The sequence below is a fragment of the Wolffia australiana genome, chromosome 19 (assembly GCF_029677425.1).
Source record: "Wolffia australiana isolate 7733 chromosome 19, ASM2967742v1".
NCBI classification, from domain to species: Eukaryota; Viridiplantae; Streptophyta; class Magnoliopsida; order Alismatales; family Araceae; genus Wolffia; species Wolffia australiana.
This window is the reverse complement of record NC_135853.1, coordinates 2,435,112-2,462,500: the sequence shown is the minus strand read 5'-3', so window position 1 is coordinate 2,462,500 and position 27,389 is coordinate 2,435,112. Positions and strand designations below refer to the sequence as shown.

The 27,389-nt window shown below is 40.1% G+C and overlaps 2 protein-coding genes across 2 annotated transcripts; both read right to left on the bottom strand.

The window, feature by feature from the left end:
• Positions 1-1,266: 1,266 nt before the first annotated feature.
• On the bottom strand, positions 1,267-3,437 carry EXO70B1 (exocyst subunit exo70 family protein B1). The gene is made up of 2 exons (XM_078590857.1): positions 2,149-3,437; positions 1,267-1,888 (listed from the first exon to the last, which is right to left on the bottom strand). The coding sequence occupies exons 1-2, from the start codon at positions 3,256-3,258 to the stop codon at positions 1,415-1,417; spliced, it is 1,584 nt and encodes a 527-aa protein (XP_078446983.1). The 5' UTR covers positions 3,259-3,437; the 3' UTR covers positions 1,267-1,414.
• Positions 3,438-8,152: 4,715 nt separating this feature from the next.
• LOC144715894 (uncharacterized) lies at positions 8,153-8,738 on the bottom strand. The gene is made up of 2 exons (XM_078590896.1): positions 8,675-8,738; positions 8,153-8,601 (listed from the first exon to the last, which is right to left on the bottom strand). Exons 1-2 carry the CDS (start codon positions 8,736-8,738, stop codon positions 8,153-8,155), a joined length of 513 nt encoding a protein of 170 aa, XP_078447022.1.
• Positions 8,739-27,389: the final 18,651 nt, after the last annotated feature.

The window sequence follows — 27,389 nt, the reverse complement described above, 5'->3', positions numbered from 1 at the left end:
GGCCCATGGGGACCAATCCAAAAGGGTAGGTGGGGTTCTGATCAACTTTATTTGGCGTGTGTACAGCTCTTGCCAAACCCTCTACCCTCTTTCACAGCTCTGCCGACTGGACCCAAATCTCGATCAATCGTACGGCCCAGATCCCACCGATCGTGATCTGATCGGTCCGAACCGATCGAGTCGTCGCATCGATCCGATCCGACCAAAAGATCATTTCATTGGGCCGATCGAACCAATCGAAATCTGCCACGTGGCATGTCATCGAAAGATCGACCCATGATGTGATCAAAGCGTTCTGATCCGATCGATCAGACGATCCAAAATACACCCAGAAGTGAATCATGGAATGGAAAAGAAATGAAAACAATTACCTGTGTTCAAATTTTGCATTAGACCCACGGTGCGAAATGCGTTTTGGATTATATACGATTATGATCAATATTATTTACATATGATAATCATTGTAATCCAAAACGAAAACCTTGAATCACTCACATTAATGAGTTTGGAGAAATTTCAGTTGCTAGTTCATGACGTGAAAATTACCAAAGCCATGGGAGATGAATGCCAAAACTGAGAGAGAGTGTGTAAATGGAGAAAAGAAGACCCCCAAAGAGAAATGTAACTACGAAATCCTCTCTGTTGCTCCAAAATATTGGTAACTTAAACCCAATTGGCCTGTTAGATCCTCGACATTGGGTCCTTTGGGCTTGACTATCTGAAAAGATTATTTTTGCCGGGGAACGAACAAGTTAAATCGGATATACAAAATAAAACAGAGGATGGTCAATCACCTTGCCTGGAACAAATTCCACTCTCACTTGGTTTATTTGGACGAGTACCGTCATGCCATTTGCGTTTCCCGCCTCTAGCTGTATCCACACGATCACATAAATGATGGATCTCCTCTAAAGTTTCTTCAACTCTTCTTGAAAATCTAGTTGATCTTCTCACCGTCCAATCAAACTAGTGACGAGAAGAAAAGGGGGGGCGACCAAGCCGCGCTTGCATGGAAAAATAACATCAAAAAACCCAAGTCTCAAAGAGCACTGCCATAGACGACTTTTCCACAACATGTTTGAAGTCGACTAATCGGAGTCAAAAAACAATCCCACATCAAAATCATCAAATAGTAGCTCCCAGACTCGGTACAAATCAACCGCGCACTGCCATAGACGACTTTTCCACAACATGTTTGAAGTCGACTAATCGGAGTCAAAAAACAATCCCACATCAAAATCATCAAATAGTAGCTCCCAGACTCGGTACAAATCAACTGCACAGTTCCAGTTCAACTCATTATTTCAGGGTACAGAGAGTCCACCAATAACAGCGCAAACAAAACCGCAAGAAACAAGATCATATATATATAGGCACAGAATATGCAGGGAATTAAAAACTTGGTTAGAAAAACTCATCTGGGTCCTCCTGGGGTCTCCTGGAATAGCTCCAAGATGCAGGCCTCAACCCTCTCTGGGCTGAATTTGGCCGCCTTGCCGAGCTCCTCCGGCACCGCCTTGTCGAGGAACCTCCGGTACGCCGTCACGACGGCCTGCGCCGCCGCCCGCCTCAGCTCCATCCTCAGCTGCCCGTCCGCCGCCGCCCACCCCCTCTGCTCTCTGCACCGCTCCTCGAACCAGTCCTCGAACCGCCGCAGCCCGCCGCCCGCGCCATGCAGCACCTCCGCCGCCTTCCCCCAGCTGGCCTTGACGTACCCGGCACGCCACTGCCGGACCCGGAGGCTCTGCCGCCGAAGCCAGTCCTCCCCCAGCAGGGCCCTCACCTCACTCTCCCTCAGCTTCTGAATTGTGTACCAGCCATTGTTGGCCAGGAAGAGGAAGCTCTGCCCGGGCGCCTCGTACGCCGCCGCCTTCGCCTCCAAGTTCTCCTGCAATTAGACATGGTTGTTCTGTTCTGTTCGTTTAAAACTAACAAAAAATTCGCACAAAAGAACCTCACAGTGCCTTGTTCTCTGTCCTGTTCTTTTTTTGTGCAAAAATTAGAACAACTTTTCGCACAATTCAAACAAAATTCGCACAAAGCGAACAATCGAACCGCACACGGGTGTGCGCGATGATCTCTGGAAAACCGAACAGAACGAACAAAACACGCAGATTCGCACAAAGCGAACCGAACAGCCATGTCTACCTGCAAGGCGTCCATGGTCCAGGCGAGCCGCACGGCGAGAGACGAGGACCGGGCCTCGGGATCCATGCCACCGCCGTCCTCCTCCGCCATCACCTCTTCCAGCTCCCGGCGGTACTCGCAGGCCGTGTGCAGGTAATTGAGCAAGTAGCGGGTGATGGGGTGAGGCCCAGCGCCGGGAAGCGGCGCCCGGGCGGGGTCTCTCCTCGTCAAATTCTCCAGCAAGGCGAGGACGGCGCGGATGGCGGCGGCGAGGCGGCCCCGGGTGGCGGTGGCTTCGAAGCCGATCACGGCGGCGCTCTGCTCCAGGTCCGGAAGGAGGTCTCTCACGGCGGCGAAGAGGTCCAGCAGGCGGAAGAGCTTCTCCGGGGCTTTGCCGGCGACGGCGACAGCGTCGGCGAAGGCGAGCAGGTCCATGGCCGGCCCCCGGCTGAGCTCCGCCATGGCGACCTCCGCCGCGGCGGGCAGCCCGGCGAAGACCCGCTCGCAGAGCCGCCGCTCGCTGGGGAAGAGGATCTTGGCGGCCACTCTAGCGATCACGACCCATCTGTAGATCTCCTCTTCGAGCTCCGGCCATGGCGTGGAGTTCACCTCCGCGGGAGTTAGCCGGCGGTGGCCGAGCCGGGCCAGGCTCTCTTCGAGAAATTCCCTCCGGGAGAGGCTGTAGGCTTGGGCGAGCTCCTTCTGGAACCCCCCCACCGCCATCCGCCTGGCTATGTCGCGTAGATCGGCGATCGTCCCCGCGGGAAGCGCGTCCACGACGAGGTTGTAGTCCGAGACCGGCGGCGCCGTCGGGATTTCTTCCTCTTCCTCGCCGCTGTCCTCGCCGGAGAATGAAGGGTCGGCGGCGGCGCCGCCGTGGCTGTCCAGCAGCGCTCTGAACTCGTCGCGGAGGCGGAGCATCGCCCTTTGGAGAAGCTCCTCTGCCCGGTCGACAAGGGTCTTGTCTTCCTCGAAGGAGGCCGCCATTAGAGAGAGCAGCGAGTCGACGGCGTCGAGGAAGGCCATGGAGTCGTCCGCGCTGGCCCAGATCCAACGGTCGGAGGCCGCCAGCCGCGAGATCTGACGGTCCAGAGCTCGGATGGAGCGCTTGATGCCGTCGTTCTCTGCCATGGTCGGAGGGGTTCTCTCTCTACCGCCGGCGGAGCTCCGGAGAGGAGGTGGGCATGGCGGAACTGCCCGAGGAAGAGGATGAAGAAGATGGAGAAGAAGATAGAGGGGGGAGGGAATGACGTAAAGGCCCCGCCTTTTTTAGGTCTACGCGGTTTGAGGAGGAAGAAGGAGACTGACTGAGTGGAGTTTGGGAGTTTTTTCTTTGGGTTTTTCCTGTGCGGGGGACCTGTTTATGACTGGAGGGGGCTTGCATGATAGTGACTATGCCATCGATGGAGGATGATGAGCTTAGAGTGAACGTGTTGACATAGGGGAGAAGAGATAGAGGGAGAGATGAGGGAGAGAGAGAGATACGGAGAGATAAAGAGAGAAAAAGAGAGGGATATATATATATAGAGAGAGAGAGAGAGTGAGTGAGTGAGTGGGAGAGAGGGGGAGAGAGATAGAGAGAGAGGGAGGGAGAAAGAGATAGACAGAAAGGGTGAGAGAGGGGGAGAGAGAGATAGAGAGGGAGAGAAAGGGAGAGATAGAGAGAGAGGGTGAGAGATATATATAGAGAGAGTGAGAGAGAGAGGGATAGAGATAGAGATAGAGATAAAGATAGGGATAGGGATAGGGATAGGGATAGAGAGAGATAGAGATAGATATAGAGATAGACATAGAGATAGAGATAGAGATACAGATAGAGATAGAGATAGAGATACAGATAGAGATAGAGATAGACATAGAGATAGAGATAGAGATAGAGGTAGAGATAGAGATAGACATAGAGATAGAAATAGAGATAGAGATAGAGATAGAGATAGAGATAGGCATAGAGATAGAGATAGAGATAGAGATATATATAGAGGTAGAGGTAGAGGTAGAGGTAGAGGTAGAGGTAGAGGTAGAGGTAGAGGTAGAGGTAGAGGTAGAGGTAGAGATAGAGATAGAGGTAGAGGTAGAGATAAAACTTTTTGAATTTTTTTTTTATAGCTGTTACATAGTTTTTTCTTACATTGTACATAGAATGACCCTAATGACCTTAATTAATGAGGGTGTGATCCGAATAACTGCCAAATCAAGGCTATGTTCAAGTTTTCTCCTCAAAATTTCCCATGATTCAAATGGATATAATGCCCGTTTCCTCAATCTGATCTGTTTATTAAAATCACACAGAACAAGTCTTAAAACAAGCTAGAAATAGCAGTAACTGAGTCTTTTTTATTTGGCCCACAGAATATCATGTCTTTTGTCGGATAATTTCTACAGGAAATTCAATGGTTAAAAAGTGAAACAAATGTGGGTTTTCTCCTACCCTTTGGGTAATTAGATTTTTCCCACAGAAACATTATGGGAGATTTTCCCATAACAGTATTATGGTGGGAATGAAGCCAGTAATGTATCACTTCTTGTTATGTCATGATCAAGCTTTGTTGCATGGTGCATAATTCATTTATATTATCCTCTTATTATGCAACGCCACATCAGACACTTACTCATCCATCGGGTCTGTCATTTACTTGAAAGCACCGAGAAATAATCTCACCTGGGTTGGTGTGTTGTCCCCATACAGTCCCTGATTGTTCTATGTATTCCTTGTCCAATTTCTCCTCTAAATAGTTCATCAGGAACAAACAAAATTATTATTTTTCACTCCATTCAATTCTAATCATTTATATCTTCGGTTCAATCACGAAAGAAAGAGATCTTGGTTGATTTTCTTTCTTCTCAAAAAATTATCATTCATTCAATATTAGCTCACAAAAAATAGATGTATTAGATAATCAGGAAAAATACTCTCGATTAAGCTCTATCTATTCAATTACATATGAAAATTTCTCTTAATAAAGACAATATCTATTTGACGAAGTGAAAGGCTGAAAGTGAATTCAAATGTGGAATCCAGTTTCAAATCATATAAATTAAAATAAACTTAACTAAACTCAGCATTTAGTGTAATTCAATTTAATTCATAACTAAAGATATCATCCAAAATAAATGGGAATTTATTTGGAATTATGTCTATCTGGATATTTTTAAAGCTCAATACTAAATCTCATTGCTATCATATTACTTTGTATCTCATAAATTCAAAATTAAACTTTCGTCTCACATCGCTCATATAAACCAGTCCCCAAATGTTTTTAGAGACTCCCATAGGTGAGAGATCCTTCAATTCTGAAACTAAAAAGGGAGTTCTGATATCCCCTTCTTATATAACAGTGTTTTTGTGATTTTTAGATGCTATTTGAATGATTTAATTTTCTTGTATCAATCTAAATTGAACATTGCCATGAGTTGTCAGTTATTAAATTACCCAAAATGTCAAGTTAGAATATGTGTTATTATTTTATTCTATGATCTACACACAACTCCTATTCAGAATATTCAACTTAAATAATCATCGGAATATACCATATTAAAACGTAATCTACATTTTACTATGTTTATTATTGATGATTTCCTTCTTTGGATTTAATAATTTTAGTGTTACTATGAGTCGGAGTATCCTTTCCTCGTTTGACATTTGGTTCTTGTATTAAAGTACATATAGGTTTATGCTCATTGTCTTGTCAGTGAAAATACTAAAAAAAATAGAAGGTAAGAAGATAAAATAGTGCCACTTTCCATTTTGTCACCGATTTTCTTTCCTCATGGTTTAATTACTTCTTAAGTTCATTCTAAATGCCAAAAATATTATACATCATTCAATGAGAAAATATTATACATGATATGAATAGGCTGTAGTGTTCCATTAAATGTTTTTTTTCTTGACGCCGAAAATTTTTTAACCATTATTTGATTCTGAACTGTGAAAACCTACTCTGAAAAAACTACAAAACCAGAAAAGGTAATCCATACTTTGCTATTCCTATAGAAAAACTAAAAGATTCAGGTTTATTTTACCTGAAAATTGTAATGACGGACATTTTCCCAAGATCTTCTTCACAAGGAGAGGGACAATATTTTTTAAAATTATAAAGTTTATGGGAAGAGGGAATGAGAGATAATATTAATTGGTACTATGGAAAGAGTTCATGGAGAGAGATAACACTGCAATTTTGATTTTATATGAATTATCCTTGGAATTTTGATCATTTATTGATGATTTTCTATCTAACAGGCCAATTTAACTAATTAATTATGAAAATATCAAATGACAGTTGGTAACTTGACTGCCACTCTCCAGCTGATCAATACGGGTTTGCTCTTGAACATGCGATTGATTCAGCATTTTTATCTTTTATCTAAAAACTATTATTCCAATATTATATACTAGTGGGGCTCGCTCGCAATGCTCACAATGCTCGCAGGGCTGTCCCCATACTGGGAGACAAGAAAATCACTATCTCGAATTCTTTAAATCATAAATGTTATTAATAAATCATCGTCAAATTTTGAGAAACTTCAAAAATCAACAAAAAGATAAACTTGTATAGAGAGAGAAGAGAGAGAAAACATGGCCGTCCTCATTCTGGGAGATAAGAAAAAATCCCATCTTTAGCCACTCAGACGAACCACACAGAATTGAAGCTCGTAGACAAACAATAAAGAAGAAAACAATCGAAGGTTCTTTCGTTTGGGTTACATGCTGGAAGTGCATAGACGATGGGTGATGGAACAAACCTCACCTGGTCCCTCTGCAACAATGTCGCCATTCCTTCTTCGCCTCCAAGCTTCTCGCCGTAGGCACCGACAGCGAAACTTTGTATTTCAGATCCCCCCAAGAGAATTATCCAGCTGCCACGGTAACAAAAATAATTCAAAATAAATTAGACTATAATATTAAGATCTGTATCGGGTGTAGTTTGTGGCTTGATTTGGCGAATGTTTCTCACTTCTGGGTTGAGGGTTTTCCTTGGCTGCCAGCACAAGAAGGCGGGGTGAGAGAGGATCTTGATACCTAAATATTGAGATGCATGCAGCATCTTTGTGACGACGTGGTTGCACCGCCACTCATCTCTGGCGGCCCCGTCAGACGATAGCTGGCAGCAGACAAAGCAGAAGCTCTTTTTCTAAAAGGAAGAAGGTAACGGAGATGATGCCCTGGTAGGGAAAGATGAGATTTTATAGAGAAAGAGAGAGGAGGGGGAAAATGTAAGAGAGGAGTTGCTTGCCTTGTCGCCCATGAAGCCCATGGTGACGCATTGGAATGGTGGAGAAGCTCAGATAGCAGAGATCCTTTCTCAGGCTTCCTCTCAGCCACACGATCAAAAGGATTCCACCATCTGTTGGCTCGCCACTATGAAGAACTCCTTGGCCTAGCCCTCTTTCATAGATTGGATCTTCTGCCTTGAGGACGACAATGATGACGATGTAGACGACGATGGTGATGATACTGATGATGATCGATTTAGTGCAGCACGGATGAGGGAACGGCTTCATGGAAGCTGAAATCAAAGGGATGTTAGTTTTGGAGGATTTTGGTGATGTTAAGGGAGTGAGAGAGATTGAGGGTGTACTTGAGAACGTAGAAGCTTTTCTTCTACCGCCTTCTACCTGACATCCCCTAATGGAAAACCTCTGTGTAAACGACGTTAGTCATAGTCAGTCAGTTTGTGCCGCCATTGCAGAACACGATTCCTGCTAGACCGATCCACGTCCTTGGGAGAGCGACGTAGATTTGGCCGTGAGTGAAAAGCAGGTTTGGAAGATATAACCTCGCCATGTCGAGAGTCTGACCTAGGGAATTGTTAATCGTCATCACAAAGGCGAGTCGAACTGGGAACGGACGGTGCTTGAATCAAAATGGAAGCCTCGATTGAGACGGGTATAGTGCAATCCGTGGTAGCAGATGGAATTCATCGTAGAAATTTCCATGGCTGGCAATTGTGGCTTGGAGAATTTTTGATAAAAAGCCATCCACTCGAAGCCTGGTCCCGTTGCATAGACCTTGCAGTGTGTTCAAGTTTCAGAGAAGGATCACGATGCACCCAATCTTGAGTCTGAGCTTGTGGAGCGGCATTGTCGCACCATCAATTGTGTTCAGGAACTTAGTTGGGTAGAGGGATTCATTGTCGACTTTGCCAGGAGGGATTGCGTCAAAGCTGAAGTACTCCATCTCTTCACCTGGAAAGACGTTGAGCACCATGTTGTTGACCTTGACCACATCATCATTTAGAGGTATCAAAATTGTCTTCGCTATAGACTGAGTTGCACCATCTTCAAAGGTGCCATAAACCTGGGCAATCATTTCAGACAGAGAGGAGACGCGCTGAATCTCAGTTGGAAGATGGACATCAGGGCCAACGCATCCTTTCTCCGCCGACAAGTAAGAACTCGTTCCAAGCTTGTTGGTCGAGCGAAACGTGACCGTTGGTTTAGAGGTGAAAAACAGAGCAATGGCGCCATACAACGCTTCTGTTGAGGGATCAATTGACGATCATTGAGTGTGAGCCTTTCGGTATGAATGGAAGCATTTGTCTGAAGTCGCCTCCCATCAAGATGACCTTGCCGCCAAAAGGAACACTTTCCAAACTTGCATCGATAGTCTTCATCACATCTTGAATAGATCAATCGAGCGTCTCGTAAACATGGCGGTGCATCATTGGAGCTTCGTCCACAATTATCATGCTTGCCAACTGAATTTGACGGCTGATCTTGGAGTCAGGTGAGATTCCACACGTTGAGATGTGAGTGAAAGGAATCAAAATCTTGAATGTCGAGTGCAATGTTCGCCTTTCTTTTAGAAGAAGCGCCACGATACCACTTGTCGTAGTTGATATGGCGTTGGGGCGAGAGGCCTCGATCTGCACAAGAATATCTGAGTAGAGAAATGTCTTACCAGATCCCCCAAACCCGTCAACAAAGAGGCCTTGGCCTCCTTAGCACGTTTTGTCGATTTGATGGCTTCAAATACTGTGTCGTATAGTTGTCATTCTACGTTCAACATGCCTTGTAGGTGTTCTGCCGCGAGGATCACATGTAGGATGTTGTTTCCTTGGCTTGGCCCAAATTTTGTACCTGTCACTTGGCGTTCGACGTCTTGGGGCAACTCTGGGAATGCTGCGAGCGAAGATCCGTTGCGGTAGAGGATTGACTAGAGTGCGCTCAACACTTCTTGCCGTATTGGGTTAGTCACTTGCAAAGCACCGTTCGCAAAATGAATGTCCTCCAACATGGCATCAAGGTATTTCTCGAGAAGCACGTTTGGTTGGGAGAGGTCATTGTAGAGTAGCATCATCACGAAGAGCTCGCGAGCTTGATGGGGATAAGCAACGCTTGCTGCCAATGCGAGATTGATGCAGGACATCTAGGGAAAAGGACGACTTTGGGGATGGATAGGACAACGACGGATGGAGGGACTAGATGGATTGGATGGATAGATAAAACAGACCACAGAAATTCACACGATCGAATTCAGAATTTAAAACCTATGAAATACTGGTGGTGCAGTCCCATTCCTCGTCGAGGCCGGGAGTTAATTTGATTTGGATAGAAAGGTGTAATACATTTCTGCACTCACCAAAAAGAATGATTTCTTTGTATTGTACCTAAGAGGATTTTGCCGATTCATTTCTAGATTCAGTTGATAAGCCATTAACATCATGTGAAGTGACTTTCAAACATTCTATGTAAGGATCTAATTTTATTTTTGCAGAAAAGGTTAAATGTATTTACAGGCTAAGGAAAATAAATAAATAAATTAATGAAAAGGAGGAACCAGAAATAAAAGGGTTAATATCATAACATTATAGCATAGATACAGGTGAGTAAAACAAGCACAACAATGGAGGAGGAAACAGAAAGTGAGAAAAAAGGAAAGAAATAACAGGAAACAGATGGTAAAATCTTTTCACCTAAAAACAAGTTAAAACACCACTATCGGAATAAAAGAGGATAAACTATTGGTGAGAAAAAAAATGTACGGCGAGGAAAACATAACGCAGGATAAGATACAATAAAATGATAATCAACCACTTTACGCGCTGTTTAAATCCTTTGACAAAAAATAAAGAGCAGAGGAGATAAAATCGAGAGAAAAGGATAAATAATTGGAAAGCAAAAAATAATAGGGGCAAAAAACACCAGTATAAAATTAGGTGAAGTGATTGTCAAACCTCTTACGTGAAAGTCATTGGTTTACATAAAAAGCTCTAAATGTATCCACAAACTAAAAAGAAACAAATATAAGATGATGACAAGGAGGAAGCCGGAAATAAAAGGGTAAATATAATAACATTATAATATAGATACATGTTGAGAAAACAATCACCACAAAGGGGGAGACAAAAGAAAGTGAGAAAAATGAGAGAAATAATAGAAAACAGATTGTCATATATTGACACCTAGAAACAAGTCAAGAAAGGTAAAAATTGGAAGAAAATAGGAGAGATTATTGGGAAGAAAAAACTAATGAGCGAGGAAAAATAACGGAGGGTAACCTCACGTAAAGTGATAGTCAACCACTTTACGTTATGGTCAAACCTCACGCGAGGAAAAATAAGAACAAGAGAAGATAAGGACAAGTTGAGAGAAGAAGGATAAATAGTTGAATAGCTGAAAAAATACAGCAGAATAACATCACGTGAAGCGATTATCAAACATTTTACAACACCCTAAATTCTTTTTACATTAAAAGGCAAAATGTATGACAGAAGTAAGGAGAATAGAACATAAGATGATGACAAGGAGGAAGTTGGAAATGAAAGGGAGAATATATCAACATTATGCCATAGATACAGGTGAAGAAAAGAAGCACGACAAAGGAGGAGGAAAAAAAGTGAGAAAAAGGAAAGGAATAATAGGAAACACATGTTCAAATATATTCACCTAAAAACTAGTATAGAGAGGAAAAAATTGAAAGAAAAACAAGAAATTAATGGAAAGAAAAAAAATAATGAGCAATGAAAATATAACGCAGGATAACATCACATAAAGTGATAACCAGCCACTTGATGTTATGATCAAAATATTTTTACATAAAACAAGTCAAGAGGAGGAGAAATCGAGAGAAAAGGATAAATAGTTGGAAAGAAAAAAGAATTGGGGAAAAATCCACAGAATAACATTATGTGAACTGATTTTCAAACATTCTATGTGACAGTTTTTTTTTTTTACATAAAAAGGGTAAATTTATTAACAAGCTAAGGAGAATAAATATTAAAATGGTGACAAGGAGGAAGCCACTAATGAAAGGGTAAAAATAATAACATTATAAGATAGATACATCTGAAGAAATGAATGATGAAAATGGAGGAGACAGAGGACAGTTAGAGAAATAAGAGAAATAATAGGAAACAAATGATCACATCTTATCATCCAAATACAATTAATGAAAGGTAAATATCGAAAGAAAAGAGGAGAAATCATTGGGAAGAAAAAAATAATGGGCGAGGCAAAAATACTACAGGATAACATTAAGTAAAGTGATACCCAACCAATTTACCAGCTGGTTAGATTGTTTTGAAATAAAAACAAGTCAAGAGGTGGAGAAATTGAGAAACAAATGATAAATAGTTGGAAAGAAAAAAGAACAGATAGAAAAAACACGTACGGTAACATCACGTGAAGGGATTTTTGAACATTCTACGTGAGAGTCAATTTATTTTTTACAAAAAGGCAAAATGTATGAACAGGCTAAGGAGAATACAACATACGATGATGACAAGGGGGACGCAAATCAAAGGATAGATATATTAGCATTATAACATAGAAACAGGTGAAGAAAAGAAGCACGACAATGGAGGAGAAAAAAGAAAATTAGAAAAGGCAGAAAAATAATGTGAAATATATTTTCCAATCTTTGCACCTAAAAACTAGTAAAGAAATGTATAAACAAAAAGAAGAAAGAACTTAATCAAAAAAGAAAAAAGAAGAAGAACGAGGAAAAAATAGTGCAGGATAACATATTGTAAAGGGATAATCAGCAACTTTATGTGACGGTCATATCATTTTGACAGAAAAACAAGTTAAGAGGATGAAAAATCGAGAGAGAAAGAATAAAGTTAGAAAAAAAAATCGAGGAAAAAAAAACTCTAGGATAAGATCACGTGAAGTGATTAACAAACATTTTGCGTGACGATCAAATGATTTCTACTTAAAAGGCAAAATGTATGAACAGGCTATGGAGAATAAACCATAAGATGATGACAAGGATGAAGCTGGAACGAAAGGGTAAATATAATAACATTATGGCATAGATATAGGAGAAGAAAAAAAGCACGACAACAGAGGAGGAAAAATAAAGTGAGAAAAATGAGAGAAATAATAGGAAACATATGGTTATATCCTTTTACCCAGAAACAAGTAAAGAAAGGTAGAACTTTTTAAAAAAGCAATTAACGGAGAGGAAAAATTAATAAGAGAGATGAAAAAATCACTCAGTATAACATAAAGTGAAGTAATAATCAATCAATTTATGCGCTGTTTGAATCGTTTTGACATAAAAATAAAAGGTGAGGATAAAAATTGAGAGGAAAAAGGTTAAATAGTTGGAATGAAAAAAAAGAATAGAGGTAAAAAAATGGTAGGATAACAACACCTGGAGCGATAATCAAACATTTTACATGACAGTAATTTTTTTTGCTTAAAAAGGCTAAATGTATTAACAAGCTAATGATAATAAAACATATGATGATGACAAGGTAAATATAATTACATTACAGCATAGATATAGGTGAATAAAAGAAGCAAGACAATGGAGGAGGAAAAAGAAAGTGAGAAAAGGGAGAGAAATATAGGAAACAAATGGTCAAATATTATCCCCTAATACATGTAAACAGAAGCAAAATTTTTTAGAAACAAGGAGAAATCAATGGAATGAAAAAAAGAACAAGAGTAGGGAAAAAATAATTGAGGATAATATCATGTAAAAGTGATAATCAACTACTTTACGTAATGGTTAAATTTTTGACATAAAAACAAGAGAAGAGGAGGAAAGACCGAGAGAAAAACAAGAAACAGTTGGAAAGAAAAAAATAATAGAGGGGAAAAAACTGTAGGATAACATCATGTGATGATCAAACATTTTATGCGATGGTCAAATCATTTTTACATAAGAACGAGAGAAGAAAAGGAAAATCAAGAATACAAACTGTAGAAGTAATTACATTTGCAACAGAGAAAACAATACGAAAATACATAAAGACAGATGAACTGTCAGGGGTAGAGAGGAAGAGAGGAGAACTGTGGACCATATAGATAACTCTAGTCCATGTTCTTCTATTATTGGTTGATAGGACGCCCATTGAAATAGAAGAAGGCAATCTTAAATTAAGACAGTTGATACATTAATATACACTACCATGAGATATACATTAGTATACTTTTCCTCATTTTACACATTAATACTGCCGTTCTAGGGACGTATCATACAGATCAATACTACCGTTAAACTATTACTGGCGTACAGAACTTTTTATTATTATAGAAAACCTAAGATATTTCATGCGAAATTAAAGTTCCAGATTCTGATTTAATTTCCCATATCAATGTGATGATGAAATAATTATTATTAGTAACTGATTTGTATTCCGAGCAAGGAATGTTTATGACTAATCACATTAGCAACATAGAAACACGAAGAAAAATATATTAAAGAAGTATTGTAATGACAAAGTGTAGGACAAAAAGAAAAAGCACAAAAAGTTCAGATCAAAATAATTTTATCTGTGTTATCGCTTAATAATTGTTTTTATAGTAAAAAACCAGTATTTGGTTAAAAAAATTAGATATCTGATTAGATACAATAATATCATAAGTTTACACATAATTTATCATGATTTAGTGCAAGTGAGTAATTTGACTAATGCATTTTATTGTTGACGTGGTTCATATATAGATTTTCATGTTTCAGCAATTATTTTCTAGTATATTTTTAAAAGGATAAATGAAATATATAATGCCTGAAATGTTTTCCTTAATTTTTTATATGTTTAGCGCTTCCCACTATTCATTAGATTCATTCCATAAATCTTATTAAAATTGAGTTTTATTTTTTGGAAGTATTTATTTTATTAAATTTAGGGTTCAGCATAGTCAGTCTGCACATTGGATTGGATTGGGAAAGAAGTAAGCTAATTTATTGGGGGCTAGTGGATCATGGAAGCCAGTACAAAGGGCTTCCGTCAGGGGGTGCAGCTTACAAGAGCTAAGTCAATAGGTTGACTCAGCCTTCAATGATTCAACCAATTTTAAAAATACCGCATCATAACCATCTTATCAAGAACAGAAACATCAATGTTCTTTTAGTTGGGTTTTGTGCCTTAGTTCAACCATGGAAAACATGGTTTCCATGATGGGGAAGTGTATTAATTGATTCATAATCGATCTTTGAAAGCATACATCAAATGCACTTTGTGGGGAACTTATTCCACTCTTGATATGTTCACTTTGAGATCCTTCTGAAGCTGTTCACGTGCCCGGCCTCTAGAAGTATCCACGGGATCACATTGGCCATGGATCTCCACTGCCTCTCCAACTCTCTTTGAAGACACTCTCCTTGGTCCTTATTTCTTTCTTAAGTTTTTCTCAAAAACCTCAAAAGTAAAATATATTCACTAATACCCCTATGATCTTCTGCATGTGACCCTCTAGGTTGATGTATCATAGGGGCAAATATTCCCATATATCCCAGGTTTTTTAAATCGTTCGCGATCTATCCCACATTTTTTTTTCACGCGATCTATCCCTTGATTTTTAAAAGTTCAGCAATCTATCCCCCCTTTTTTAAAAGTTCCGCAATCTATCCCAGGGTTTTTCGATGCTGACGTGACGTCCAAGGCGGACGGCGAAGTAGGCAGCTGGGCTGACTGTAATAGACGTGGCATCCAAGTCGGATGCCACGTCCGCGTCGAAAAACCGTAATAAGTCATCATCTTCGCGGAGAGAGAGAGGGAGGGAGAGAGACCGCAGAGAGAGAGAAGAGGGGAAGAGAGATCGCGAAAGAGAGAGAGACTGATCGCGCAGAGAGAGAGGGAGGGAGAGAGAGAGACCGCAGAGAGAGAGAGATCACAGAAGAGAGAGAAAGAGGGGAAGAGAGGTCACGGAAGAGAGAGAGAGACTGATCGCAGAGAGAGAGAGGGAGGGAGAGAGACCAGAGAGAGAGAGAGGGAGGGAGAGAGACCAGAGAGAGAGAGAAGGGGAGAGAGAGAGAGATCACGAAAGAGAGAGAAAGAGAGAGAGAGAGAAAGAGAGAGAGAGAGAGTGAGCGCGGAGAGAGAGAGGGAGGGAGAGAGAGAGAGACCGCAGAGAGAGAGAGTGAGAAGGTGATCACGAGAGAGAGAGAGAGAGAGAGAGAGAGAGAGAGAGAGAGAGAGAGAGAGAGAGAGAGAGAGAGAGAGAGAGAGAGAGAGAGAGAGAGAGAGAGAGAGAGAGAGAGAGAGAGAGAGAGAGAGAGAGAGAGAGAGAGAGAGAGAGAGAGAGAGAGAGAGAGAGAGAGAGAGAGAGAGAGAGAGAGAGAGAGAGAGAGAGAGAGAGAGAGAGAGAGAGAGAGAGAGAGAGAGAGAGAGAGAGAGAGAGAGAGAGAGAGAGAGAGGGAGAGAGAGTGGGGTTTTTTCCCGACGATGACGTGGCGTCCGACTTGGATGCCACGTCTATTACGGTCAGCCCACTTTGGCGTCCGCGTCGGACGCCACGTCATCGTCGGGAAAATGCGAGATAGATCGCGGTTTTTTTAGAAAATCGGGGATAGATCGCGGACGATTTAAAAAACTCGGGATAGATCGCGGAATAAAATAATTTGGGGATAAATCGCGGAACTTTTAAAAAACCCGGGATAGATCGCGGACGATTTAAAAAACCCGGGATATATGGGAATATTTGCCCTTATAGTTAATAAATTTAGTGGCCCAATAATAATTTTTGACGAACCTTAGTGTTTAACTATATTAGCATATGGATTGTTTAACTAAGAATTGATTCAACCCAGTTGATAGGTTAAGTTTTCAACCCATGGGGTGTTAAGCTAGACCTCGTGCTCTAGAAGATACCGAGTAGTTTTTGAACTCTTTCATAGAACCTTTACCGTCATCGGTTACTGTATATCTATAATCCATCATCCATGTGTGACTCTTGAACAGCTTAGGGTATGGATTATTATCAAACCCTAACCCGTCATTCAATTAGTATTGATGTCTAAAGGGGATCTTTGGTGAATGCCTTGTCCAATTACCTCACTACCCTGGCCAGAGATTTTCAAGATCAGCTTCCTTGAGTCAGTCTCCTCTTATATCGAGGGAAAATGATCCTATCTTGACAACTCAATTAACTTCGCGAGCTTCTTACTACATCCAAGCTATGACTTGTTTGAATCTAATGATTAGGGGCTTTTAGTTGTACTCAAAATGTAGTTGTCCATTCATGACATTTCCTTGGTGTCTCAGATCAATGGAAAACTTGTACAACTAGGACATGAATCAACTTGATTGATGTTTATGTATAATACCACTCAGGGATTTCTAGAAATCTATCTGTAGTGTCACTACACTAGTACCATAGGATCAACTATACTTATCGTATGAGTAGGATTAGTTAGTGTCATTCTATCCATATAATAACATGTCCATCACGACTATACATCGAATATGAATATTTAGAGTACATGTTTAAAGAATAGTGATCTCTGTATTATGATTTCATCATATTTCACAATGTCATTGCACATATCCATGAACTTCATTATAAATGAAGGTAATATTTTATTCAATGAACATAAAAAAATATCGTGGTGTGATTTGGCTTGATGGCCACATAATATCCATCAATCTCCCAAATGTCTAAAGCCAATCACCCTTATGTAGTAATACCATTGTTTGATAGTGACGCTCAAAAACTTCATGAGATAATGGCTTAGTTAGTGTGTTTGTTATGTTGTCAGTAGTTGAAATCCTTTCCATCACAATATCTCCTTGTGCAAAGATCTCCCTAATCAAGTGAAATCACCTCAAAATGTGTTTGGACTTCTAATGAGACTATGGCTCTTTCGCTTGTGCTATTGCACCATTGTCGTCACACAATAATAGAATAGGTTATGAGATGGGAAGAACAACACCGAGTTTTGTGATGAATTTCTTCAACTATACTACTTCCTTGTTGGCCTTTTACTGCTCCAATGTACTCAATTTCTGTTGTCAAGCCTGAAGTAGTACTCTGCTTGGAATTCTTCCACGATATTGTGCCTTCGTTCAGTGTGAACAGGAATCCAGATATAGATCTACTATCGTTTGGATCGGACTAGAAACTTAAGTCAGTGTAACTCTAGAGCTTCAGCTTGTAACACTTTGAACAAATGCAACATCAGGTTTAGTACATAGCACTAGGTCCATGATGGATCTAATAGCAAAAGCGTATGTGATGCCAAATTTCATTGGGGAGGTCGTCTGGTTGCGTATCGAGACAATGCTCGGATACCTAGGCGATGTCGGATGTAGTTAATGACGTTGTCTAACAGATAAATCCCTAAGGGGATAAAAATACATAATGTGATGAATCGTAGGCAGACGGACGCATAGGCCCCTATTCATGGAGATTCGCCAAACTCTGAGCTCCAGCGGGGGCAACCAGTGATAGTGATGGTGAGTTACGATGGTGACTATAACGTCAAACAGAACAATTCCATTGACACTCGCACGTAATGGACAGGCTCGACCCGTACCAAACAATTCACCCCTAAAAGATGTAATATAACTGACGAGCAAGGGGAATGATGTGCCTCTTCAGTGGCGGTTTGTCATCAGTGTCTTCATCGGTGCACGGGCTAGTGTGGTCAAGTAGGCGGAGTCATGCCATGGACGGACACGGTTTGGCTCGACTGGATATTTTGAATTGGGATCTCAAAATTTGATATTCATGTCCAATATTTGATATCGTCATTCTCCCCGTGAGACAGAGCCGGATGACGAAATCGAGACGGATACCGATATCGGATATCATTAGTGTAGAAACTGATTTCTGATATCCATATCCAATATCCAGATATCAGAAAAAAGGATACCAAAATTTTGAATTTCGTTATCTAGTACAGCATCCGCCCTGTTACCATAATCTGATATCGATATCGGGACGGGCAATCACTAGCGGGCAGCACCCTTTCTTAGTGCAGACAGTGCAACTATGCTCTCACGCCGTGGTTGCGTTGACCGCCGCGCTGGAGGCATCTTAGGCTGACTGCAAGCCACGCACTACCGACACGTAGTCTTTTGCACGCCTGTGATCAGATCGAGAGGGGTCGGTGATGTAGCTGCCGTGAGCGGTGATGTCCGGCGATGCTTTCCCTTCCTACTTCCCTCTTCCTCTTCTCCTCTTTCCTCTTTTCCTCCTCCCTCTTATCTTCACAATTCCTCCTCTCGCAGGACCAAAATAGAATGAAACTTAAAAAACTACAACTTCTGGTCTAAGATTCTAGGGCTTCATCATGCCCCCTTTTATAGGGGCACAATGGCCCTTACTAAGGGCAGGGCTGCCCTTAGTAAGAGCCCTAGTGCCCTTACAAGGGGGGATGGGGGTCTTATACATAGGAACCCCCTCTATGACAAAAATAAAACATATATCCGATGTGTCTTTGATGACGCAAAACGACACCAAATGCAGTGTCACGAATGCGAACACGACACGATGGATACGGACAGGACACAACGAACACGGATGCGACGAACACAAATACACAAACATGATAAAATGATGAAGGTGATACAAAATCAAAATGAGATAAAGATACAAACGTGCTTTCACCTGGGGTATGTGAATCCAGGTGTCCTCAGTGACGCCTTGGTGTGTGACTTGGGCTGGATGCGAACCTGCAGGGCTGCCTATGATGATGATGGTGGCTCCAAGGAGGTTGGCGTGCTCCATCAATACGTAACTTTATACAGCATTGTTCTATATCCAAGAGTCTTTGGTTAGAGCTCCTTGGATATTTTAACTCCATGCCTCATCCGTACGAGACCTTTTCTTATAGTTGTTTCCATGCCAAAACTTTTTCACAAGGATTTTATGTACATAGATTGGGGTAATCCTAGCAACCTCCTCGATCTATCTCTATAGATATGCATTCCTAATACGTAGCTTGATTCTCCCAAATCTTTATGGTGAAGATCTTGGATTACCATGTCTTTACTGATGACAACATTTCTGTATCATTCCGAGTAGAGTATCACCCATATATAATATCGAGAAAGTGATTGCGCTACCATTGGGTTTCTTGTAAACACATGGTTCATCTTCATTCTTAATTAAGTCATTAGATCTGATACCCTCATCAAATCTGAGATTTCCGCTCGTCAAAGCTTGTTTTTAATCCATAAATGGATTTTTGCAACTTGCAAACCTCATCTGGAAATTCCTTGTATACATCACCCTTGTGTTGCATCATATACACTTCTTCCTCAAGATTTCCATTGAGGAAAGCAGTCTTGACATCCATTTTTCCAGATCTCATGGTCATTGTGTGTAGCTATGATGAGAAGAATTCTGATTGACTTTATCATGGCATCTAGCAAAAATGTAGCATCATAGTCAACTCCCTACCTTTGATAACCTTTCACAAATATTCTTGCCATGTATGCGTCAACTTGTCCATCTGCACCAATCTTTTTCTTAGAGATCCATTTACACCTGATATGTACTGTATGATAACATGATAAATGCATGGGTATTTACATACATTTTAGATGAGTTTGGTATTATTAATTTAGAATTGATTATGCTATTTCTTTAGTTAACTAAATATTCATGCACTAGCTATAAATTCCAATTTTACACATTGTGGTTATTTTTCACTAACCTCCTTGACCTCTCTGAAGCCAAGAAGTTTTATTACTGATAAGTATTTTATAGTTCCAAATAAGTAGAAATTTACAGGAATGAGAAGATAAAATTCTTAAGGAGTTGGAGAATTTTGGGGAGCTTAGAGATTGTCAAAAGGAGCTTGAAAGGATCAAATGGTGTTGTGGGCCATCAAAAGGGAAGTAAGAGGGAGAAAGAAGCTGAAGATCTAAAGATGAAACTCTCAACCCATATACAAAAAGATGCAAAATGGCAGGAGAAGATAATAGAAAATATCCAAAGGAGCATTTGATTAATTATTTCAATGTATAAATACTTTTTTTCTCCCTCATTTCCCCTCATTCTTGATGTGCTCTAGGTAGTGGCTGGTCAGCAGGACAATGTATTTTTAGAATTCAAATTGTTCAACCTGCTTGATGTAAGTTTGTTGAAGTTTTCATTTACTCTATTATCTTGTTTCCATGTAAAAATGCCTGATTCTGACAAAATATAAGGATACAGACTTTGGAGGAAGCATTGAAGGCTCATCACATTTATATTAACGTTTTAGGAACTTAGATTCCCATTTTCCCATTTATCTATCCATTTCCCCTTTAAATCCGTAACTTTCTCGCTCTGAACACTTATTTTCCTAATTTCTCTATTTAGAATTGACTATTGGATTCTCTAGACCTTCATCCATATCCCTAATTGGTTCCCTAAAAATTCATAAATAATCTTCACCATTTTCACCTTTGAATTCCATCTTAAGCTCATTGATGGAGCGCACTAGTTTACTCCATCGGAGACGTCATTGGAGCCACCATCATCATCGATGACAGCCCGCCGGCTCACGTCCAGGCCGACATGCATGCCAAGGCGAAGGTGAAACACCCGGGTTCCAATACCTCAAGTAAAGCACGTTTGCGTATTTGATTATTTTGATTTTTTTCGGTACGTGCTTCTTCTATTTGGTGTTTTCTCGCGTTCATGTGTTCATGTTCATTGGGCCCGTGTTTGTCGTATCATGTTCATATCTTTATCAATTGTGTCATTTCATGTTTTCATGTTTGTATCACTGAACTCGTGTCAAAAACATATTTTTGTTTTGTATTAGCGGGGGTTCTATGTATAAGAACCCCCACCCCTCCCTAGTAAGGGCACTAGTGCCCGTACTAATGGCTCCCTTACCCTTAGTAAGGACAATCATGGCCCTAGATAAGGGGCACGATGGAGCCCTAGCCCCCTCAGGCCAGTTTATTATGAGTAAGGATTTATTTGTCTCTCGCTGGTCGCCAAGAACAAAAGCAGAATGAGAGCAAGAAATCAGAGGAAGAAGAGACAGAAGGAGAAAGAGAACGCCGCTGCCTTGTGGCTTGGCTGGTGATCTCCTTCAACCGCTCAACACACGCCCCATGCAGTTGGTAGTCCATAATCGTGTGGTCCTTGTACCACTTGACCGTGCGTGTACAAGAGAGGGGAGGGAAAATGATTGCACCCTCGCAGTATGCTCCACGGTACGCTTTTTGTGCATGGTTTGTGCTGCTAACTCATGTCACGCTCAATGATCCGTGAAGCATGCTCCACAATCCAACAGGCCTCTAAGCTGGCCATCGCACCGTACGACGGCTCCCATTGGGATCTCCAACAACTTTGTGCCAGAGTGTGGCCCCACTATGACCGCACGTTGATCGGCTGATGCCCTGGTGTCAACGCCAACCATTGGTCTATTCGCTCGCATGCCATCCACTTGGTCGCATGACACAAGTACTCGATGCGACGTTGACCTGCATGACGACGCCAATGCTGTTGCAATTGTGTGACCTTTGAGGTCAATGCAAGGGTCCAGTAAGCGCTGCCAGTCGCCTCCTCTAGAGCCACCATGTTGCTGGTCATACGCTCGCCACTTTGTGGCTACGCACCACACATGTCATACTCATCGCATGATTTCCTGACGCCAACTGTGCCATGTCATACTACACGAGCTCTATGTTACGCCACTTGGTGTTGATCGCCTCGCACTCCGAGTTGCTGTGGGATTGCCAGAGTCACCGTCTCCTACTAGTGCACACCTACCAGCCTCGCCCGTGCCAGCAGGACTAGAGAGTTGTGACACCCTAACGGGTGGCCCTTTCCCCTCGAATTTGCACCGGTCATACCTCCTTTTGCACCCCTAGTGTTTGCGTTGCCTACATGCCTTTCAACGCCACTCGCATCTGCCGTGTGGCTCTGCTTGTGCTGACCCGTCTTAGGGTCACTCCGCCAAATCTGGCCGATTGCTTGAGTCACATCCACAGTGTACATCTCCTCCAACTTGCCCTTACCTCTAGCCATTGGCTACCCCTCCTCTACCGTGACACTGCCCCCACTTGAGCCAAGACATGCCCTACAAAGACATGCATCTACCTTCATGCGCGCTTCGGCCCGTGCCCAGCGAAGACACCAAGAACGAATGGTGCCACCAACGAGGTACGTTGTTCCCCTTGCTCATAATTTATATTACGTCATTCAATAAATGTTTGGCTGCACTCCATCGCGCTCAGGTTAAAATTAGGTGAGAGTTCATATATCAAAAAATATGACTTGAGCAAATTCCCTAGAACAGGTCGAGCCCGTCTGTTACGTGCGAGTGACAAGGGAATTATTCCATTTAATGCCATATTTTTTGCCATCCCTCTGACAAGGGTCAGAAGGTCAACATCACCATGTGCAATCGCCCACCCTGGTGCTTAGAACGCAGAGAATCCCCACGAGTCAGAGCCTGCACGTACGACTGCCTAGGATTCATTGCATCATTTAGTTACATTCCCCTTAGAGATTTATCCATCACGTGACGTCATTGACGTCATCTAGGTATCTGAGTATTGTCTCGGTACCAATCGGACGACGTCTTGATGATGTCCGACATCACTCATCCACACCATTTATTCATTTTCTCTCTATCTCCAGATTGGACCACTTTCTCTCTCTAGAGCATGTTCTTCCTCTTTGTAAATTCTATCACTATCGCTCTCTAAATTTTTCATCATCTCCCATTTTAAAATCCAAAAAAATCGCAATAAAATTTCATTAACTAGGCCAACCAAAGTCAGATTTATGCTCCTAGTGCCGCCATCGTGTGATGTTGTGTGGTGTCGTGTGGCGGGTATGCAGCACGTTCTGCCCGCTGGTCCACACACAAAAAATGCCTGCACCCTTTGGGAAAAGGGGTGCCATGTTCAGGACTTTACTTCCGCTATGTCTCGACTTAATTGGGACGATCCCAATTGTGTTGACCCGCTAGGCTGACCTACATGGGCCATAGTCAGGCCCCCCAACCCAAAGGCCCAAAGCAGAGCTGCCGCTGCCTGCACCGTAATCCCCTGCCAGGCTCGCCACCCACCGCCATCCCCCCCACACCCCCAACCCGCGTTACTAGAAAAAGTAAATTATTTATTCTAGGCATTTACAATTGTAACCAATCAGGAGATATCTTTGAAAAATATTTTGTGCATTAAAAACATGAAACAATTTTCTAAGTTAAGATAGTTAGTTTATCAAAATTTTAGTGTTTAAAAAAATTACAAAAATGTCTCTAACTGTAGTTTTATTAATTTTAGTGGTTTTTGGCGTAAATTATATAAAAATATATCTTCTATTCCTGGTGATTAATTAAAATTAGGAAAAGTAGTATGAAATATTGTTAGTGTTTTCTTTGTATGTATTCTTCAATTTAAATCATAGAAAAACATATATATTAACTAATTATCCATATAAAATCCCAGATATTATATTTATCATTTTTAAACGCATTTCCTTCATTTCCAACCTAAGAAAAGTTCTGAAATTAAATTTTTGCCTCTCTATGGGTTGACAGCTTACTTTCCCTATATTTTTAATAGAGTATTTAATTGTATATTTTCATAAATATTTTTTTGTTAAATGTGAATTAAAACAGTGACATTAGCCTTCTTAATTTCTGCTCATTGTTTTCTTTATATTATTGACTGAAGTTTGAAGTCTAGAGATATTTTTGATAGTGTAAAGGGAGAGGAGCACTAAGTGGTCTCTAGAAATTTTTTTCATTTATTTTTTTGCAATTATTTTTATTTCTCTTCGGATTAGATGTTTTTTACAGAAAAAAATATCTCAAAACTCACATTTAATAGCTTTATAAACTGTGGGTAAGACTAGAAATTCGGAAGAATCTTGTGCAAAATTGGAGGAGACATTTGTGGAGTAGACCAAGAATATGGCTAACATTTCTAATTTTTTGGTATAGAGTGATGAGATTGAGGGAATTTATGATCTAGCCGAGAGAAATACTCATCCTAGAGTCCATGAGGCTGTAGATATGAATGTGAATTTTAAAATAGACCCTCACCTTCATCAAATTTTATGGAAAATGGAATGAAGATACTTAAAAGTACTCATACGATATTGTGCAGAAATGTGATTCTTATAACATTGCAGATGGTACTTCAGATACTCTAATGGTTAAGGCAAAATATTGGTTCAAAATACTAACAATATGTATATTATATTAAATATGAGCATTCGCTTAAGCTATCTTATTGATAAGTTTAGTTTGATTTGAGATACTGCTTTTGGATATTGTTGATGCTAGAGCTTTATAGATGTTTGGGTATTTATATTATGTTGAAATTTTGGTTTAGTGTATTTTGAAAATAATAGTTTTCAAAAAACATAAATGAACCCACTTAAATGTGCAATGGTGCATGCTTAAATATGTTAGTTTACAATGGATATGTTTTGCCTAAGAGGGAAGGTCAATTATGCATTAACAATTTTTCTAGTTGAAACTATTCACAATGATATGATTTTCCACCCATTTAGTGCGGGATGGTTGAAGGAGGCCAAGACACAGATTTGTATTCATGTTAGGGCTAGTCCTTTACTACAGTCAAGAGTTTTTGAAATCCCTGACCCAAGTTTTATGGCACCCAAGCAAAAAACTTGGTAAAAGGGAATACACTAGATATAAAAAAAAGATTGATGAATATTTCAATGTCCTTAGCCCCCTTTGCCTCATGGGATCTGCAAGTCCTCCACCTTCTGAAAGGTCTCTCTTTACTTGCCCACATACCCAAATCTACATAATGTCCACAATGCCCTAAACCTTCATCGGAATTAAAGTGGTAATCAGGCAAGCTCACAAACAGATACTAATGATTTCCAACTTTTAAACAAAGCATTTCACAGATAATTTGGGTTCAACATAATATGTATGAAAGATAATATAATGTCAGAAAATGGTGTGCTCAACCATATATCTATGCAACATGATATAAAATTTAACTCATTGGATTTGAGGTTTATGTATCTCTCTTTCTTATTCAATGCCCTTCATTTCTACCCTCTCTTCAATCTTCAACTTCTTATTATTTCCTCTCAATTAATTATTAACTCTTTGCTTTGTAATATGATATATATTCTCTCAATATTTTTCCACTCTTTATCTAAGACATTTTCTTATAAGAATGGAAATCTAACCCTTTTGATGATTCAAACCTCAGATCTTTGCGTCTTTTATTTTCCCTTGAATGTTCCATTTTTATCTTCTTCTTTACATTTACATCGTCCTGTTGATCAGGCCTGAAATCAATAAAAAATGATAAAATAAATCAAGACGTACGATGAATGGAGATTGAATCCTTAGTTCTTTCTCTTCTCTTCGTTACGTTGTGGGGGATGATCACCATGGGAGCACAAGAGTGAAGGACTTCTCTATCTTTCTTGGGACATATTTCTTGCAGATAGAGTGCTATAGGAGAGACCTTTCAACTTCAAAAACTAGAGTTAAAATAGAGGGGAAGTTCTTCCTCTCTAAGGGAGACTAGGGGGCAGCATTAAATGCACACAACTTTTGAATTATAGTGAGAAAACTTGCCTTTCTTGCCCTCTTCTATCGCTTAGTAGTACAATTTCGTGGAAGTGTATTTTGGGAATTCTATAAAACCTCTGACCTCCATAAAATGAGATCACATGGTCTATGTAAAGACCAAATTAAGGATAGCATAGCATGGTCAACCATCAACTTTTAAATGTTTGTCTGGTGTTCACAACCAAAATTATTAAATACATTTTATGGATTGATTATTTCAAGTTTCAAAATTTTCATTAGAAGAAGTGGCATTGATCAGATTCCTATAAAAGGCTAAAAAATATACCATTAATTAATGTACGGTTGACTCAAAAATGAAATGCATAAATTGATGGCTACTTGATCTTCCTCAACCTGCTAATTTGCCTTATATACTCATACAGTTATGTGCTTCAAATCCTATTATTCTTAATTCATGTTGGAGAAAATTTTATTTCAAAGTTAAACATTTATTAGATGTATATTTCCTATAGAACATATTGAATCGAATTACTCAAGGGTAATTGAGTAATTACAAAAGCCATATCCTAATCGATGTAGTTGACTAGCCAAGAAAATTCAATTTATCTAGATATATGGGATCTATTCACACATGAAGTGTAGAGTTTACTATACAAATTTGTAGTCGATATTTGGTGGTGCGATCATTCAACCTTACCTGCAAAAAGCGTTATGTCCAGGCATTCCATGATCATAGGTGATGTGTTCATGTATAAGATGCTTTTTAGTTCCCAGCTCATTCAAATACTCTATGGACATCATTTCAACTGTTTTTGAAAATGTAATTGACATTGGTTGATAGAGTTGAATGGGTTGACCAAATTCCATGTAGACTTTGCATATAATTTCATCAAAATCCATACATTGGCCTGAAGTCAATGTTCTTCAATCATCAAAACACATTCATCATCTAATCAGAAGGTTTATCTACTCTCATGTAATCAAATGTACTCGAGACATAATTTTTTTATGCATTGGTTCCCCCACAAATAACACTCTATTCCTAGCTACTTATATTTTGCTTCTGCATAAAATGATGGTCATTTTTGACGTTTTATAATTTTTTTACATGGGTGTAGAGTTTTACTGCTAATAAAGGATCAAAATTTGAGTATAATAGCTGAATTTGAAAATTTATACTCAATAAATTATCGAGGTCAAGAGGTTTATTTGAAACATTGATTAGTGCCTTATTTGTGATATTTTTTTGTTTTTAAAGTAATTTTTATTTGTAATTGCTTTAAGTGATTTATGCTTTATTTGCAATGGTTTTTATTCAAATATTTTTCTCATCGTGTTTGTGCTTGTTCGACTATTGAAACTAAGACTGATATATTTTCAACAATTGTCTTTTCTCTGATTCACCCTGACATGCTATATTTATTATTTTAACCAAATCATGAAATGAAATACAAATTCACACATATCATTTACAGCCCATAAAGTTTAGTAATGACGGAGTAAATCATTGTTTTAACTTAAAACGGGTTCCAATTTTTTCAAAATCAATAATAATATTAATTGATTAATAACAAAAATTTTCATAAATTGCTGACTTTTG